The 18,424-nt window shown below is 49.1% G+C and overlaps 5 protein-coding genes across 5 annotated transcripts; all 5 read left to right on the top strand.

Moving 5' to 3' along the window:
* Positions 1–1,248: 1,248 nt before the first annotated feature.
* On the top strand, positions 1,249–9,057 carry N7483_001017 (Beige/BEACH domain protein; the record flags this gene model as incomplete). The annotated part of the gene is made up of 6 exons (XM_057084455.1): positions 1,249–4,092; positions 4,151–4,595; positions 4,655–8,008; positions 8,070–8,530; positions 8,586–8,963; positions 9,028–9,057. 6 exons carry the CDS (start codon positions 1,249–1,251, stop codon positions 9,055–9,057), a joined length of 7,512 nt encoding a protein of 2,503 aa, XP_056950604.1.
* Positions 9,058–9,940: 883 nt separating this feature from the next.
* On the top strand, positions 9,941–11,131 carry N7483_001016 (sedoheptulose-7-phosphate:D-glyceraldehyde-3-phosphate transaldolase TAL1; the record flags this gene model as incomplete). The annotated part of the gene is made up of 4 exons (XM_057084454.1): positions 9,941–9,998; positions 10,055–10,066; positions 10,160–10,443; positions 10,511–11,131. 4 exons carry the CDS (start codon positions 9,941–9,943, stop codon positions 11,129–11,131), a joined length of 975 nt encoding a protein of 324 aa, XP_056950603.1.
* Positions 11,132–11,959: 828 nt separating this feature from the next.
* sod1 (superoxide dismutase SOD1) lies at positions 11,960–12,972 on the top strand (the record flags this gene model as incomplete). Its single annotated transcript, XM_057084453.1, has 5 exons — positions 11,960–11,972; positions 12,313–12,492; positions 12,556–12,707; positions 12,791–12,887; positions 12,950–12,972. The coding sequence occupies 5 exons, from the start codon at positions 11,960–11,962 to the stop codon at positions 12,970–12,972; spliced, it is 465 nt and encodes a 154-aa protein (XP_056950602.1).
* A 377-nt stretch (positions 12,973–13,349) lies between these two features.
* Positions 13,350–16,175, top strand: N7483_001014 (putative transcription factor (Snd1/p100); the record flags this gene model as incomplete). The annotated part of the gene is made up of 2 exons (XM_057084452.1): positions 13,350–13,487; positions 13,662–16,175. 2 exons carry the CDS (start codon positions 13,350–13,352, stop codon positions 16,173–16,175), a joined length of 2,652 nt encoding a protein of 883 aa, XP_056950601.1.
* Positions 16,176–16,797: 622 nt separating this feature from the next.
* On the top strand, positions 16,798–18,331 carry N7483_001013 (SEC14 family lipid-binding protein; the record flags this gene model as incomplete). The annotated part of the gene is made up of 4 exons (XM_057084451.1): positions 16,798–17,075; positions 17,181–17,322; positions 17,416–17,790; positions 17,852–18,331. The coding sequence occupies 4 exons, from the start codon at positions 16,798–16,800 to the stop codon at positions 18,329–18,331; spliced, it is 1,275 nt and encodes a 424-aa protein (XP_056950600.1).
* Positions 18,332–18,424: the final 93 nt, after the last annotated feature.

The following is an 18,424-nucleotide window of genomic DNA, read 5'->3' as shown; positions in this document are numbered from 1 at the left end:
GATGGGCGAGATCGACTTGGAACGAGAGTGGATAAAATAAAATAGAAAGAGAATGAATAGGAAAAATAATCAGTAGGTTTGATGGAAGTGGGTGTATTGGGGGAAGATATAGGGAGAAGGGTTGAAAGAGGGAGAGGGAGAGAGTGAGGAGAAATGAGGAGGTAAGAGTCAGTGGACCTTATCTAGGGGATCCGGGATGATGCAAGCGGGCGATTACATTACTGATACGGGCGCAGATGACTTGTTCGATTTGACGCTGGCTGTCGATCCCGTAGGATGCTAAGTGGGGAGCGAGACCGGGGGTGGGCGGTATGGTCATGTATTGTAAAGAGGAGCTGAATGCTGTAGCTTTCCCCGGTCAAACGCGATAGATGCTTATCGCACATCATGCAGACCAGAATGGACTTGTAATATTGGATGAATTATACATAATTGGGATTGCTTACTTCCCATGGTTTGTTTATACCGACTGTTAGATAAATGAGTTTATTATGCTAAATCCTATCCTTTGAGTACTAGTACGGAGTCCTAATCCGAATATTGCCCGGTGCAGCATGAGAATCGGGTACCTGGCAGGCCACTAAGCAACTCTCGTGCCCCAGGTGACGAACAAGGCAACGGAACCTCCGAACTCGCGTGCTTCTATCCGGATGACGCGAGGCATTATTGGTGGTTAATGCAGCCTAGAATGGGGGCAATGATAGACATAAATCAATACTACTTCCATAAAGAGTCATGATCATTCTAACCCTGGAAAGGTTGATCACAAGATTTCTCCACATTTTACCTAGTAGTTATCTTTTATCGGAAGTTCCAAGGTCTCTCCTTATCTCGTAACTTATACCTGACGCTGTAAACTTGCTCCATCTCAATAATACCGGAAACTGAAACCTTGGAACTTGGCAGATCGCATCATTGCGCCCCAAAAGAGGCCGCCCCCAAAAGTCACCTGATAGGTTCCTCCCCCGCTGTCCGTTCAATGGTAATAGAGCCTCTCAATAAACATCTTGCCGATCCATTTTTCAATGATAAGGCAAAGGTTGTTGTTGTGTGTATTGTCTGGATCATCCGAACATTGAAACGTGTGGTTTCCAACTCCACTTCGGATGGTGTGAATGTTTCTGATCCCATTCCCCACCAACGTCACCCCCCAGACCAATGCAGACCGCCTCACTCGACTCGCCAATCGCCCATTCACGGTCTCTGATGGTATTCCACCATCGGATAGGTCGTGGATAAGATTTGGTTATGGCTCCGCCGCCCCTCACTCCCTCGCCCTCGGGATCAATTGAGCGATTGGCCGATGAATTGGCACCTACCTTACAACAGTTGAAATCCCTCACGAGCAACTCGATCACCCTCCCACAAGCCCTTTCGGCTACCGAGCCTCTTCTCCGTCTCCGCCATACATTTATTGACGATGCCCGCCCACGAACCGCCAAGGACACATTTCGACACTTGCGGGGTTTTCAAACCCTCTTAGACCTGGCAGGCCAGGTCGCGGAGCTCTATGATGGCGAAGCTTTTTCGAAGGAGGAGAGAAAAGAGACGTTGGGTATATATAAGGACGTTTTGGGAGTGCTGGCCGAGGCATTGAAGGAACATTTTGGTAACAGACGATATTTCGCTCGTCGCGTCGCTGGAGGGGGAACGGCAGCGTTGGAGCGCTCTCTGACGGTGCTTGTTGGGAAAGTACAGCATGTCGAAAATGATGCACAGCATTTGTACGGCGCAGTCCTTGCTGCAGCTCTTTGCCAGGAAACGGTCGCAGGCATTTTTATTACTCTGTCTGCCAAGTTTCCACACGAGGCTGGTTGCAAATCTTCAAAGGAAATGCGGAAAGCTGTGGACCAGTGTCTAGGATCAGCTGAGACGGTAGAAGTGGCAGAGCTCATGGGTCCGTTTGTACGTGTCTGGGTATCCCAGTCTGCTTCCTTTGCCGACAGTGACATTCTGCGATTGGCCATACCGGCATCTATTTGTCAATTGGCCTCTCAATCATTAAGGAATGTCGTGGCTTTGCATGCTACTGGGATGCTTACTTCTATCATTCCACTCCTGTTCGATAAAAGCCGAACGGCCATTGATTTGGAGCTTTATCAAGATTTGGCCCGGCTTCTTAGTGCTCAAGGAATCAGTAGCTTGGATGACGCCGTGTCCTTGTACCGACGAGCGCACGAAAATCCACAGGCATTGGGATTTCTTGTGACTGCCCTCAGATGTTCCAAGGAGCCTCCTTCCATTCAGTTCGATCTGTCTTTGCATGGATTCTGTTCGGTGGAGTTTGCAACCTTAGGCCGGCCATTTCCCCCAAATACTTCAGCGGGGTACACTTTGGCAGCATGGGTTCGGTTTGACGAATTTGACTTGAATACACATACCACAATATTTGGCGCATTCGACGCCAGCCAAACATGCTTCTTGCTCGCGTATCTTGAAAAGGATACTCGACATTTCATTCTTCAAACATCCATCCGTGGGCCTCGACCTAGTGTGCGGTTCAAGTCTGTTAAATTTCAGTCTGGTCGCTGGTATCATATTGCCCTGGTGCATAAACGTCCCAAACTTGCAGCCTCTTCCCGTGCATCTTTATTCGTAGACGGCGAGTTTGTGGAGCAGCTGAAGATTGACTACCCCACGGCCCCCACAGCTAACCATCCAAGCCAATCTCCCCGCATACAAGCATTTTTTGGAACGCCCCAAGATCTGGCCATGCGTCTTGGAAAGGGGGTTTCCACTTCGAGATGGTCACTAGCAAATGGCATACTTCTGGATGAAGCTTTCAGTGACGATCTGATAGCTGTTTTCTACAATTTAGGGCCTCGCTATTATGGCAACTTCCAAGACTGTCTTGGCTCGTTCCAAACCTACAGAGCTTCCGCAACCTTGAACTTGCGTAACGAACACCTCCATCCTGGGAAAGAGGAGTCATCGGATATCGTGACTGCCATCAGAAAGCGAGCCAGCACTTTGGTGCGCGAGAGTTCGATATTGATCAACGTTTCCCCTGTTGCTATTCTTGATGATGACGACAGCAACAATGTCGATGAATCACAGCTGATAAAGTTCTTGTCAAAGCAAGCAGCCAAGAGCTTGCAGCAGCTGACCAAAGCGGGTGGGAACGCCGTTGCTGTTAATGGAGCCACCCCTGCCATTAATGATGGCCTGACTCAACCACAGGGAGTGGGAATTTTGACGGGAGACCCTGTAGTAGCAGTTCCCTGGTCATTGGATGACGCGAGCTGGTGTTTGGGTGGATGTGCTGCTGTTCACCTCAGCTTAATACGAGCCTCTGACTCTCCCACAAGCCTGGGATTGGCCGTAGAGGCCCTGTACGAAGCGGTTCAAGACAACTGGAGAAATAGCGAAGCCATGGAACGAGAAAATGGCTATGGAATACTTGCAGCCTTGCTAAGAGAGAAATTGGGAGTTCAGCTTGGACAGTCCTCCTCAAATAAGTCTGCCGTGGCTAACTCCACTACCGAGGAGCAAACTACGCTGACTCTCCGCCTACTCCACCTAACTCTGAAGTTTGTGGGATACAACTTTAAGAACCCCAGCCATTCGTTGATCACAAATCCGCTTGCATATCGGGTGTTGTTAGTTGATCTGGATATATGGCGTCATGGAGATGCACCGGTGCTCAAGTTGTATTACACCCAATTCAGTACCTTTGCCACAGATAGCACCTACCGCCGCTTTAATGCGAAGAGGCTTGGCCGTATGCGTGTCAGCAAGAAATTGATTGAGACCTTGAAGGGCGGCGAGCTTTCCTCCGAAACACTGACTTGTTGTCTTTCCTCTTTCCGATCTTTGATGGAGAGCAGCATGTCTCCTGATCTCCTGCGATCCTTTGCCCTATCGATAACATACACTCTTCATCTGCCCAAGCCCACGTCTACCCTGAAAAGAGCAAAAAGCTTGCGATTTGCAGCAGCGTCCTCTAGACCTAGCTCGTCGAAGTCAAACCCCGAGAATCACCTCTCGGCTACTGCGCAGGGAATTGAAATGCTACGGCTGTATGCAGCAGTTTTATGCAATCAACATGACTCGGCTCCTTTGAAGAAATTCGCGAAAGCAGTCACAAACAAGGTTTGTCATCCTAGTTGGCTTCCAATTCAAGCCCCAATGCTGACAAATTATTTTACAGTGGCTCCTTTATCTCTCGTGTGAAGATGAACCCGAGGTTGTTGTTATGGCAATCAAGATTCTGGCTCGGCTATTAGTAGTCCATGGCAGTGGATACAGCAAGAAGTTTTCAGACAAGAATGGCGGATACATCATCTTGGAACATCGCCTAAAAAGATGGTGGAATATTCCGGCATTGTGGCCCGTTTGCTTCGCCATTCTATTTGGACGAGACATTGCATTATTAGACCTTGAACAGCCCTTTGACGCCCCTGGACTTCTTAAACTGTTCCTGAGTGATGGCGACCTTCGTATAGTCTATCCGGAGATGCTCCCTGTCATTGCTGGTCTGTTAAAGAGTGGTCTGAAGAGCATCGTTTTAACGGACGATGTTGTTGCTGAAACAGCAACACAGAAACACAATCTTGATTCTAAGGGTCTTAAATTGTCATCAATGAACTCCCCAGGTATGTGATAGTGAAGCTTTGACTGGAATAACCGCTTTGCTAACCATGAATTTCCCTAGATGCCTCTTTGGAGCAGCGAAAAGCGCAAGGATATTCCATGCTATTGTCCATTGTCGAGTTCTTAGCGCAGGCCCGGTCTATCTCACGGAACTTTCAAGAGTTTACAGATCAATCCAACTATGTCCAGGCAATACTGACAATACTTTACCCCACTGTTGTCAGTTCAGACTCAATTAGTCCAAACACAGAATTAAGCACTCGATATGGTGGGCTCTCATTTGATGACAGCAGTCTTGTGCTGCGGCCACGCTCGAGGGCCACCAGTACAGCAAATGTGCTGCAGACTACACTAGTCGAATTCCCAGCCGCGGCTGAGGATAATTCTGGTCCTTTGCGCCGTGGTTCTTCGTTCATACTTGTTTCCTCGGACAAATCAAAATTTCAGCCATCTTCAGCTCGTATCCGGCGAGTCGTTCACCCCACCTATTCTCCTGGAGGATCCGCGGCAAATCATCCTCTCGTCAACGCTATATTTGGCTTGGCTCTCACAATATTTGAGGATCATCTGTTAGAACGGAAAGAATTCTCGGGCTTTGGACTTTATCATAAGACTCCACCTGGATTTTTGGAACATCAAGCATTCTTCAACTCTTGGATTTTCAATCGCCTCCTTTTGACTTTGAAAGATCTACCCACCACCAAACCTCATCTTCTTGAGGAACCTCGTACTCTTACCAATATCTCTCGCTTGGCAACACACCTTGCAGAAGCTGTCTATGAAGGATGGTTCATTGATGGGGCAACCTCCAGCCTTGAATTCCTTGGGTCAATCCTGGAATACATCCAGAGACCAGATGTCTCGAGCATGAAGAGTATTCGACTATGTAACCAAGCAGTTGCAACTATACATTCTGCATTATACAGAATCGTTCTCCTCCAACTGTCAGAGGCAGACGAGAATGAGACTTTAACTGTGTTGAAACGTTTGAACTATTGGCAGGTAGTGCTTCTCGCAGCAGCGGAGATTGAAACACAGCATATCCAATTGCTTTTCTACCTGCTGTACAGCAAGTTGATAGGCACTGGAGAGCAGATTCGTCTGGCGGCTGTAAGCCTTTGGAGAATAATTTTGGTACAAAAGCCCGATGAGGTCTCTGATCTACTGGGCCATGGGCCTCCAATTCTACAACGTCGACTTGCGGATGGGTTCGAAGCTCTGGCGGGAATGGATGATGAAGCTTTCTTGCGTTGGATTGATGACGAACGTGATGATCTCGATGCTCTTTTCTTCGGCATCATCGCTCGATCATGGGAAGTATTTGTTCAAGAGGAGAATACAAAGGGTGAGGAATCTGCGAAATCCCGAATGGCAAAGCGCAAGGAAAAGCTCAAACAATGGGCCCAGCTGGAGAAGTTTGATGAAGACGTCACTCGTAAGCATGATGCCACTCTGCCTCATTGGGTCTCCAATATTTCATCATCAGAAACTCTCAAATCCCAAAGGTTTTTACAAGATCTTCAGGATAACTCAGCTTTCATGTGGTCTGCGCTCTCCAACCTGCTACTAGATCTCCGCCGACTAGGCGGTCTTCTCTCTGACAAGAAAGAGAGGAAGTACAGACTAGATCAGACCGAAGGCCGCAGTCGTATGCGATTACGTGTCGTTCCAGATGAGTCAGATGACCGCCAAGACTATCAGCCCAAGCGCAAGGCTTCTGAGCCCCCAGTGCTGAAGATTGACACTCGAGTGCGGGCGTTGTCGGAAGGTGAAGCTGTGGGAACACCAACGGCACTAACAGAGGAGCCTGAGGCTGTTGAATACGAGGGGCAAGATGCCGACGCTGATAACCGCAGCATGCTGGAGGAGAACTTTGAAATGATCGATGACCCCAAAGTCGAGATCGAAGAGTACGAAGACAAAAACCGCAGGGTAATGCGCTCGCTTCAACGAGGGGATCAGGTACAGAATGTTTGCAACCAGTCTCGAATCATTGGTCTGGAAGCCGTCGAGGGCCTTTTGATACTTGGCAAAGACTGCATCTACATTCTAGACAACTTCTTCCAGAGAGCCGATGGTGAGATTGTCAATGTTTGGCAAGCACCTTCAGAGGAACGGGATCCCTATGTGCGGATGATCGCTGGGCGAGAATCCAACGACCGTCGCTCTCAAGAACATGAAACACGAAGTTGGAAATGGTCTGACTTGGTCAGCGTCTCCAAGAGACGTTTCCTATTCCGTGACGTTGCTCTCGAAATATTCTTTACTGATGGAACCAGCTACCTGTTGACCTTTTTCTCTGCTCGAGTCCGAGACGAGCTATGTACTCAGCTCGGCAACCAAGCTCCTCAGGTCACTGGAAGCGTTGGGCACTCGCGGCCGGAGGATATCTGGCGTTATGAGACTCTGCGTAGCCAAGATGATGCACCACAATCTCTTGGGTCTAAGTTTGCAAGTGTATTTGGTCATCTTCCCTCCAGCCCAGCGACGCGAAAATGGGTTCGTGGCGAAATTTCCAATTTCCATTATCTCATGTTGATCAATACGCTCGCTGGCCGAACGTTCAACGATTTGACGCAGTATCCAGTTTTCCCATGGGTTCTCGCAGACTACACGAGTGAGGAGCTTGATCTCTCTAATCCCAAGAGTTTCCGTGATCTATCCAAGCCCATGGGTTGCCAAACCCCAGATCGTGAAGTCGGGTTCCGCGAACGATACAATGCCTTCGCAGAGATGGGTGATGACGACTCTCCCCCATTCCATTATGGAACGCATTATTCGTCTGCTATGATCGTCAGCTCATACCTTATCCGTTTGCAACCCTTTGTCAAGTCATACCTGCTACTGCAAGGTGGCACATTTGACCATGCAGATCGACTCTTTTACTCAATCCGGAAAGCATGGGAATCCGCCTCTCGGGGAAACATGACTGATGTTCGTGAACTGATTCCGGAGTTTTTCTATCTCCCGGAGTTCCTGGTGAACTCAAACAAGTATGATTTCGGGATACTACAGAACACAAGTACAGTCATCGATTCTGTTGAGCTCCCGCCATGGGCTAAAGGGGATCCTAAGATCTTCATTCAGAAACACCGTGAGGCTCTTGAGAGTCCATATGTATCTGAAAACCTTCACCATTGGATTGACCTTGTGTTCGGTAGCAAGCAGAAAGGCGAGGCTGCCGTCGAGTCGGTCAATGTTTTCCATCATCTCTCGTACAAGGGTGCAAAAGATTTGGATGCCATCGATGATCCAATGGAGAGACTGGCGACTATCGGCATCATTCATAACTTTGGTCAAACGCCTCATCAAATTTTCCAGCGAACTCATCCCCAGAGAGAAGAGCAGCGCCATCGAATTCCTCGACTGGATACTCTTGCAGAGTCATTGACCCAGATGCCACTTTCACTTCTTGGTATGTATCGGGCTGAGTGCCCACTACTTGTGATTCTAACTAACATGTTGTTTATTTCCAGATATCGAAGAACGCGTGAACACACTCTCTATGAAGCAGGATCGTCTACTATGTACAGCTGCACTTAGGTTGAACGTGCCTCCCACATATGATCAGTACATGGAATGGGGATTCTTTGATGGCAGTGTTCGGTTCTATTCTACGGATAATCGCAAGCTACTCGGCCACTTTGAGCATCTTCATGTTGGCCAGCTCTCCTTAGCCAGCTTTGCAGATTCACGCACTCTCATTACATGTGGCACCGACTGCACCATCTCTCTATGGACGGTTACCTCAACATCTCGATCGGTTGATTTGCAACCCGTCGGGTCTCTTTTTGGGCATCGTGCTCCAGTTTCTGTCCTTGCAGTTTCCCGGTCATTCAGCACCTTGCTATCAGCCTCCAATGATGGCCAGATCATGCTGTGGGATTTGAATCGACGATGCATCGTACGAGCTCTGCCTTCCAGTGGAACAGTTGATGTAAGTTCTTATATTCTGTGGAATTATACCATGGTACTAATTCTTTGCCTTCTAGTGTGCGCGAATCAACGACGTGACTGGCGACATCATTGTGTGTCGGGGCAATCGCATCACCATGTATACCTTGAATGGCGAGGTTCTCGTCGACCAGCCGGTCTGTGAATCCAGCGATGACCACGTCCTGTCCTGCGTCTTCTACGAGGGCGTCCAAAACGAATGGCTCGAACGAGAGCTTGTATTGACGGGTCACAATCGAGGCGTGGTCAACATCTGGGCCAAGAATGTCCATGATGGACGATTTGAACTGGAACTGATCCGGCAACTACATCATACAGACAACACCCGCGACACGGGTGCCAACATCTCTGCCGGAATCAGTTGTATTTTAGCACTCCCTCAAGTTGTTTATACTGGGGATGAGGTTGGCCGCGTGGTGAGTGATTTAATTTCCTTTCAAGATATTTTCTTATTCGGCCCAGACTAACCACATGACCTAGTATGAGTGGAACTGCATCCAACGCCGTTGATCCGCGGAGGTGCAATTCCAATTCCAATTCCCGATAACTGCGGCTATTGAAGGTGTATGGACTTTTGTTTTTTTTTCTCCATCTATTTCGTACACGAGTACTTTTTCACGAGGGATTGATTCCCTACATACAAAAGGAGGAGTGACGTTAGAGCACATGGCGTTTTTTGTTCCTGTTTTTAAATTCTTCAACTGGGTGATTCCCTGTTTTTTATTCTGCATTTATTTTCTAGCCGCATTTCTGGACCGTTCTATCAATCCGGGGTTGTTTAACGCTGCATACAAAATAGCGGGAAATGGAAAGCATATTGCCCACGGATCCCCTCAGTCGTGGAGTAGATGGTGAGATTTAACCGGCTCCCGGTGAGGGACAGTGCAGGCCCATTATACACTCAGTGGGCCGTTGGCCGGTCGACCATACTCCGGGCTGGCAGTATCGGAGCACACTGCGCCGACCTCTTGGTCTCACAGGGTCTCTCCCCAGAGTACTATATAGAATTGATAAAAGATATAGAATTGATCGAACTAATGAAGTAAATTGGTGGTAAGGTATTCCGGATTAAAGGGAAATATTCCAATGGGAATCCGGTTCCTGGAGTTTATCATTATCAAATTGGAGGGGTAAGATAGAAAAGTATCAAGGCAAATATTGGTGATTTCATTGTGCAGCGTCATATTTGCCCCACTTTCATCCCACCTGGTTGAGAATACCATTAGGTACTTAGTTTAACTATGGGATTCCCATATATAACACTTGTACCTCCCGTATTAGCTCCCGCCTTTCGGTTCCCCATGGATTGCCTCTAAATACTCTTACGTCGCCACTTTTCTCTCCAACTCTTTTGTCTTTTCACATCAATTCCAATCTCTTGCTTCATATCAAAATGTCTTCTTCTCTTGAGCAGCTTAAGTCCACTGGCACCGTTGTCGTTTGTGACTCTGGTAAGTCCCACCGATCATCCCATGCATGCATTGAACTCCCCACTAATTTGCTATAGGTGACTTTGCCAGTACGTGTTTCCCTGCCCCTTAAGTGGCAATGAAAAATATCGATGATCGATTGTGACTACGTTCTTATGTGGGATACAGCTAACATGTAATAGCCATCGGCAAGTACAAGCCCCAGGATGCTACCACCAACCCCTCCCTGATCCTGGCTGCTTCCAAGAAGCCCGAGTACGCTGCTCTGATCGATGCTGCCGTTGCCTACGGCAAGCAGAACGGCAAGTCCGTCGATGAGCAGGTCGATGCCACCCTGGACCGTCTCCTGGTTGAGTTCGGCAAGAAGATCCTGGAGATCATCCCCGGCAAGGTCTCCACTGAGGTCGATGCCAAGCTGTCCTTCGACACCGAGGCTTCCGTCAAGAAGGCCCTCGAGATCATTAAGGTGTGTACACGAAAACATTGTGATTCATTGAATCTTCCAAGATGACAATTACTGACAATGACAACAGCTGTACGAGGACAACGGTATCTCCAAGGACCGCATCCTGATCAAGATCGCCTCCACCTACGAGGGTATCAAGGCTGCCCACATCCTGCAGTCCAAGTACAACATCAACTGCAACCTGACCCTCATGTTCTCCCTCGTCCAGGCCATCGCCGCCGCCGAGGCCGGTGCCTTCCTCATCTCCCCCTTCGTTGGCCGTATCCTTGACTGGTACAAGGCCGCCCACAAGCGCGACTACACTGCCCAGGAGGACCCTGGTGTCAAGTCCGTCCAGGACATCTTCAACTACTACAAGAAGCACGGTTACAACACCATTGTCATGGGTGCCTCTTTCCGTAACACCGGCGAGATCACCGAGCTTGCTGGCTGTGACTACCTGACCATCTCCCCCAACCTTCTGGAGGACCTGTTCAACTCTACCGCTGCTGTGCCCAAGAAGCTCGATGCTGCTAGCGCCGCTTCTTTGGATATCCCCAAGCGCGAGTACCTCCACCACGAGGCTGAGTTCCGCTTCGACTTCAACGAGGAGGCTATGGCCGTTGAGAAGCTCCGTGAGGGTATCTCCAAGTTCGCTGCTGATGCAGTTACCCTTAAGGAGCTCCTCAAGGCCAAGATCCAGGCTTAGATTGATTCCCCCCCTCTTTGTTTCTCTTTGAACCCTTTGTCTAAGTTATGATTTGTAAATTGGCGATCCTCAAAAATGCTGGAATCGGTAGATATGAATTGATGAATCTATGTTATCAATATTAGCCTGGCTATTTCTATATTTTCTTCATGGTTCGTAGCTTCAGAGTAGCACCACTGCCAGTGGTATAACATTTCAAGTTGCATCTGAGTCATCAATTGTATTGATACTACCATAGGTACCTACTAGTAGTAGCACTGGCATGTCTTAGCTCTCAGGTGGGAGTCCACTTGAACTGACAATTCTCCTATATCCGACACTCGGTCGTTCGGCGTTCACATATCCGTGAATCTGGACCAAGTCGGCTTATTCAGAACCCCGCAGTTGCTTACCCCCCAAAGTGCCACGATGACGAAGCATGACATGAAGTACATGAATTGAAAGATGTATACCCATTCTCTCAATCAATAGTAGTAAATGATAGTGTGTAGTGAATTCAATCGACTCATCTTCGCCTCCTTATAGCTACTAGGGGTCTATATAGTAAGAAAATGCGGAATTATGTCATTACAAATTCCCCTTTAAGGAAGGTGGGGTATGTTTTGGTCTGGTAATGAGGTATCGGGTACATGTTTTCACCAGCAAAATTAGCCGTAAGCACTAAGTAACGGGTACCTGCCCCTCAAGCTTCCGGTAACGCAGTCACGTCAACATCATCCACTTATTATTCTGCTACTCCCGTCTTCTCTCCTCTTCTTCCCCTCCTCAAGCTCTTCTCATTACCTTCTCAAACCAATTTAATTCAATTAAGAATTCATAACCGTCAAAATGGTCAAGGCTGGTAAGTGTCAAGCATGATCTTTTTATACTTCCTACTATTGGATCTTCCCCCGTCCCCACGTTCCTCGTGGCGAAAGGACCTTGGAGAGTGAGCACATTTGAGCACCTTGGGGATCAGCTCGAACCTATCGGCTTTGCTCCCTCATAGCTCCACCAGCTCAGATATACTCTCCAGGGTACTCCTGCGGCAAGAAGAGCGCTGGTTGGTGTCTGAGTGCGGGGGAAGATGGTTCATTCAGATTGTGGTGGGATGGATCACCTTCTGGAAGCTTGTACAAGCTTATTTATCATTATTTATCAATTAAATGAGCTTCAGGGAATCCCAGGCTAATATATACCAGTTGCTGTTATCCGTGGTGACTCTAAGATCGCCGGTACTGTTACCTTCGAGCAGGCCGACGAGAGCGCTGCTACCACCATCTCCTGGAACATCACCGGCCACGACGCCAACGCTGAGCGTGGTTTCCACATCCACCAGTTCGGTGACAACACCAACGGCTGCACCTCCGCTGGTCCCCACTGTAAGCCATTCGGAATCGTTCCTGATCAACTACAGCTCGAAACTCAGATCTAACGATCTATAGTCAACCCCCACGGAAAGACCCACGGTGCTCCCACCGACTCTGAGCGTCACGTCGGTGACCTCGGTAACTTCAAGACCGATGCTGAGGGTAACGCCGTTGGCTCCGTTCAGGACAAGCTTGTCAAGCTGATTGGTGTTGAGAGCGTTCTGGGCGTAAGTTCTTCTCGTCTTTGCATTCCAGATATACCCGAAATATGGATTGCGTGATTGGAATCAATACTAACACAATATCTTAGCGTACCCTCGTCGTCCACGCCGGTACTGACGACCTTGGCAAGGGTGGTAACGAGGAGTCCAAGAAGACTGGTAACGCTGGTCCCCGCCCTGCTTGCGGTAAGTCATGATCCCCTGGAGTATATAACCCCTCCAGAATGAAGTACTAATGCATGTAATAGGTGTCATCGGTATTGCCGCTTAAATTAACTGAACCAGCTCCGAGTCTTCTCCCCATGTAGTTGGGCTCTTGATATCCCACCATCTTGTAGCAAGATGAAAAGTTCAGGATAGTCCCTGGCTAGGATGAGATGAATTGAATGCCATTTATTTTATTGTACGATTGATATATCCTTATGTGCACGTGCCATTGTATAGTCTCAACTCCCCTTATACTTCCTTAGATGGTGTGGTCAGTGCTCAGACCGCTTTCCCCCACAACACCGGCCACGTTGCCTCCGAAGCTCCCTTTTCTCCAACTTCGTTCTCTAAGGGTTCAATTCCTCCTTCTTGTTCTGTTTTTTATTTTTCTACCATAATTACTTGCTATCTATTCGTGATAGCAGACCCTTTTCCCTCAACATGCCTTTCGAAGCTCGCGTCAAGTCTGTCCTTTCAGGCGATACTGTCGTGCTGTCGCATGTGACCAACCCTACACAAGAGCGCATTCTGAGCCTTGCTTATGTGTCTGCTCCCCGATTAAGGCGAGAGGGTGATGAGGTATGTAGTATACCCTGTAATGTTAATTGCATGCCGTGGAAGTGCGACCACAATTCTAGCTCCATTCTTTGCACGGGGCTTCCCGTCACCAGGAGCTTTGAGAGACCCAGATCCCCCATTTATTCACAGTCCCCTGAGTGCGAGTGAGCTAACAATTCTTCTCCATTGGTACAGGTATATGGATTCCAGTCTCGTGAATTCCTTCGTGAACTCCTGGTCGGCAAGGTGATTCAGTTCCACGTCGTGTACACTATCCCCACGGGCGCCAAACGCGAATATGGTATTATCAAACTGCCTGGCTTTGATGCTCAATTGCCCGATATCAGTGTCCAAGAAGGATGGAGTCGGGTCCGTGAGGAGGCAGGCAAGCGCAGTGATGAATCAGAGGAAACAATTGAGCTCCTTGGTCGATTGCGGGCGCTGGAGGAACTGGCTGAGAAGGAAGGCAAGGGTGTCTGGGCATCTTCTTCCAACGGCCAGATTGAGACAAGCTATGAACTGTCAAATGGTTCGGCTTTGGTATCAAAGTATAAGGGTCAGCAGCTAGAAGGTATTATTGAGAAGGTCCTGAACGGTGACCGTGTTGTACTGCGTCTGCTGTTGTCCCCGGAGGAGCACCTGCAGGCTGTAGTTGCTGTGGCTGGTATCCGGGCACCTGCAGCTAAGCGCACAACTGCAGAGGGCAAGGAACAGGCTAGTGAGCCATTCGGTGATGAGGCACAGCAGTTTGTGGAGACTCGATTGTTGCAGCGTAAGGTGAAGGTTTCATTGCTCGGCGTCACCCCACAAGGCCAGCTTGTCGCTACACTACTGCACCCGATGGGAAACATTGCGCGCTTTGTTCTGGAGGAGGGTTTGGCCCGCTGCCAAGATCATCACTCTGCTCTTCTCGGCGCCGATATGGCTCTTCTCCGCCAGGCTGAGAACACTGCCAAGGATTCTCGCAAGGGTATTTTCACTGGTCACGTCGGATCCAAGGCCAGTGCTGCCGCTGCCGACTACACCGTTACCCGAGTCTTGAACGCTGATACTATCTTTGTGCGCAACAAGGCTGGTGATGAGAAGAAGATTAGCCTTACTAGCATTCGTCAGCCTAAGCCATCTGACCCTAAGCAGGCTCCTTTCGCTGCTGATGCTAAGGAGTTCCTGCGAAAGCTGGTTATTGCTAAGCACGTTAAGGTCACCGTTAACGGCAAGAAGCCTGCTACTGAGGGATACGAGGAGCGTGAAGTCGCTACTGTGATTCAGGGCAACGTCAATGTTGGTCTGTCTCTCGTGGAGGCTGGTTACGCCTCCGTTATTCGCCACCGCATGGATGACGATGACCGATCCCCCGACTACGATTCTCTGCTTGTTGCAGAGGCTGATGCACAGAAGGAGGCCCGTGGTATGTGGTCACCAAAGCCACCCAAGGGTAAGCAGATCGTGGATTACTCCGAGAATGCCCAGAAGGCCAAGCTTGAGGTTGGTGTGTTGCAGCGCTCTAAGCGTATTCCTGCTGTTGTCGACTTTGTGAAGTCTGGCTCCCGCTTTACCGTCTTGGTCCCCCGTGAGAACGCCAAGTTGACTCTTGTCCTGTCCGGTATCCGTGCCCCCAAATCTGCCCGCGGGCCGGGCGATGCTGGCGAGCCCTTCGGCCAGGAGGCCCATGATCTGGCCAACCGTCGCTGCATGCAGCGCGATGTTGAGATTGACGTTGAGACCGTTGACAAGGTCGGTGGTTTCATTGGAACCCTCTACGTGAACAAGGAAAACTTCACCAAGGTCCTGCTGGAGGAAGGTCTGGCTACTGTTCACGCCTACTCTGCTGAGAAGTCTGGTCACGCCAACGAATACTTTGCCGCTGAAGAGCGTGCTAAGGAGGCTCGCAAGGGTCTCTGGCACGATTGGGACCCCAGCAAGGCGGCCGCCGAGGCCGAGGAATCAGAGACTGCCAACGGCACTGGTAACGAGAGCGAGGCTGTCTCTACTCAGCGTCGCAAGGACTACCGTGATGTTACCGTCACCTTCGTTGACCCTGCTTCTGGTCGTCTCAAGCTCCAGCAGATTGGTACTGGTACCAGCGCGCTCACCGAGCTCATGTCCGCTTTCCGTGCATTCCACCTGAACAAGTCCAACGACACTCCTCTGTCTGGTCCCCCCAAGGCCGGCGACTGGGTCGCTGCTCAGTTCACCGAAGATGGCAACTGGTACCGCGGTAGAGTGCGCCGCAACGACCGTGAGAAGCAGACCTCCGAGGTGCAGTACGTTGACTTCGGTAACTCCGAGTCCCTGCCCTGGTCCAGCCTCCGTCCCCTCGAGTCCCAGTTCTCAAGTCAGAAGCTTCGTCCTCAGGCCGTTGATGCGGTCCTTTCTTTCTGTCAATTCCCCACCGCCCCCGACTATCTTGAGGATGCTGTGAACTTTGTTACTGACCAGGCCTTTGACCGTCAACTCGTTGCTAACGTTGACTACGTTGACTCGGACAACACTTTGCACGTTACTCTTCTGGACCCGGCTGTGTCTAAGAGCCTTGACCAGAGCATCAACGCTGACATTATCGCTGAGGGTATGGCCATGGTTCCTCGCAAGTTGAAGGCTTGGGAGCGCGCTTCGCCTGATACTCTGGAGACTCTCCACTCTTTGGAGGATGAGGCTAAGAGCGAGCGTCGCGGTATGTGGGAGTATGGTGATCTGACCGAGGATTAAATTTACAATGTTTTCAATTCTTTTTTATTGCTCTAACTATCCATGATGAGAAATTGCTTCTGGGATTAGTAGCGCGTTCTGTACAAAATCTTCAAATGTTATTCTGAATTGATCCTCTCCGGGGGATAAAAGACATCTTGTGCCATATCCATATGTATGATTCTTGAGTAATTTGAACTTAATCAAATCAGCCTTGACTGGAAGTCAGTACAAACTTCAATATTATATAGTAGACACCGATGTCAACTGGTCGATCTCTTCTTGATAAAGGGTCTTCAGATTAGGTTTGGTTGAAGATCTATGCAGCTTGAGACCAGTTGAACAAGGACTCTTTATTTGATAGTATAAGGATTAATATCTTTTAAATTCTATTAGCAAATAATATAGAAAAATCCCCAAGTATAATAACTCCATAATATACCCCATATTCCCATAGTTGAAGAAATCCGAAGCATCCGAGATCTCGGGGTCAGCATCTAGGGTCTCCGAACTCCGCAAATTTCAAGTTTATTATGTTCAAAGTTGACCGCCCTCTCTTCCTCCCCGAATCTCTCCCTCCATGAATGATCAACAACCCAAAACTTAATAAAATTTCAGGTTAAAAGAAAGAAAATTATACGTCATGCTTTGGCGAACAAAGTCCCACCACAGTCAGGCCTCCGAGGACGCCTCCCTCTCCAAAACAGCGTCCGCATCCAAAAATGACCCTGCCGCATCCGCCACCGCGGCGGCGGGCACTGAATGGTTGGCCGGTCACTTGAACCACCTTACACCAGAACAAGAAGAGAAACTGGCACAGTTTAAGACGGTCTGTGCTGAGCGTGGTTACTATACTGCTGCTGTGGAACCAGCTGAAGGCGTGGAGGAGAAGCCTCCTAGCCATGATGATGCGACAATGCTGTATGTTGTACCTCTATCGCTACATTGATGTGGTGAACCCTTGAGCCGTATTTGTATTGGTCTGAAATAATATTGGGATAATATGCTAATTTGCTCCTTATCTAGTCGGTTCTTGCGAGCCCGAAAGTTCGATGTCGAGGGTGCGTGGGGTCAATTTAAGGATACGGAGGACTGGCGCAAAGAAAATGCCATTGAGTCGCTTTATGCGAATATTGGTGTGGACTCATATGAGGCTTCCAGACGGATGGTGAGTTAATTGGATTACATACTCATCCTATTTATGCTGGATGTTTTGAGATGGCAGAATGGTGATCACTAACGTTTGTTTGGAATTCTATAGTACCCGCAATGGACTGGTCGTCGTGATCGCCGTGGTATCCCCGTTTACGTTTTCGAAATCCGTCATTTGAACTCAAAGGAGATGGCGACTTATAACGCGAACATCAATAATGGTACACCGGAATCTCACAAGTCCTCATCTGTCCCCGCGCGCCTGCTCAACTTGTTTGCTTTGTATGAGAACTTGCTTGGCTTCGTTATGCCTCTTTGCTCTGCTTTGTCTAGACCTAACCCCGAGACTCCTATTGTCACCTCGACCAACATTGTGGATGTTAGTGGAGTTGGATTGAAACAGTTCTGGAATTTGAAGAGCCATATGCAGGACGCGAGTGTGTTGGCTACTGCTCATTACCCTGAGACTCTTGATCGGATCTTTGTAAGTGCATTCTCATTCTCACAGTATTTGCCTAAAAGAACAATGATTAACAATGCATCAGATTATCGGTGCCCCTGCTTTCTTCCCTACCGTTTGGGGCTGGATTAAGCGCTGGTTCGACCCAGTCACTACCTCCAAGATTTTCATTCTCTCCGCTTCAGAGGTCAAGCCAACCCTCGCATCCTTCATGGACCCTTCCAGTTTCCCAAAGCAATATGGTGGCGACCTGGAGTGGCAATGGGGCGACCTTCCCAACTTGGACGAACCAGCCAGCGAGCTACTGAAGGGTGTGCAGACAGGCGAAAAGACGGACATTATCAAGGGTCCGATGTTGTTCCAGGGTGATCAGATCGAGGTCCTTGGTTCCGAAGATGGCAAGGAGCGACGGAAGACCGTGCCCGTTCCTCAGTCCCCCGCCCCCGCAGAGTCCTCAAGCAGCGATGCTGATTCCACACCCGTTCCCACGGAGAACGAGAAGATCGCTGTGAACGTTGATCAAGTCTCTACCGAGGAGACTCAGACTACTACTGTGGCGGCATAGACGCATGGAGTAACCGCAAGGGGTGAAAACGAGTTTCCGCACAAGATGTAGATCACAGATCTCAACCGCCGAGGCTTTCGATATGAGAATTCG

Source organism: Penicillium malachiteum (genome assembly GCF_028827825.1).
Source record: "Penicillium malachiteum strain IBT 17515 chromosome Unknown utg000001l:1.0-8184562.0:1.0-8186909.0, whole genome shotgun sequence".
NCBI lineage: Eukaryota > Fungi > Ascomycota > Eurotiomycetes > Eurotiales > Aspergillaceae > Penicillium > Penicillium malachiteum.
The sequence above is the reverse complement of the archived record's forward strand: the minus strand, read 5'-3'. Positions and strand labels throughout refer to the sequence as shown.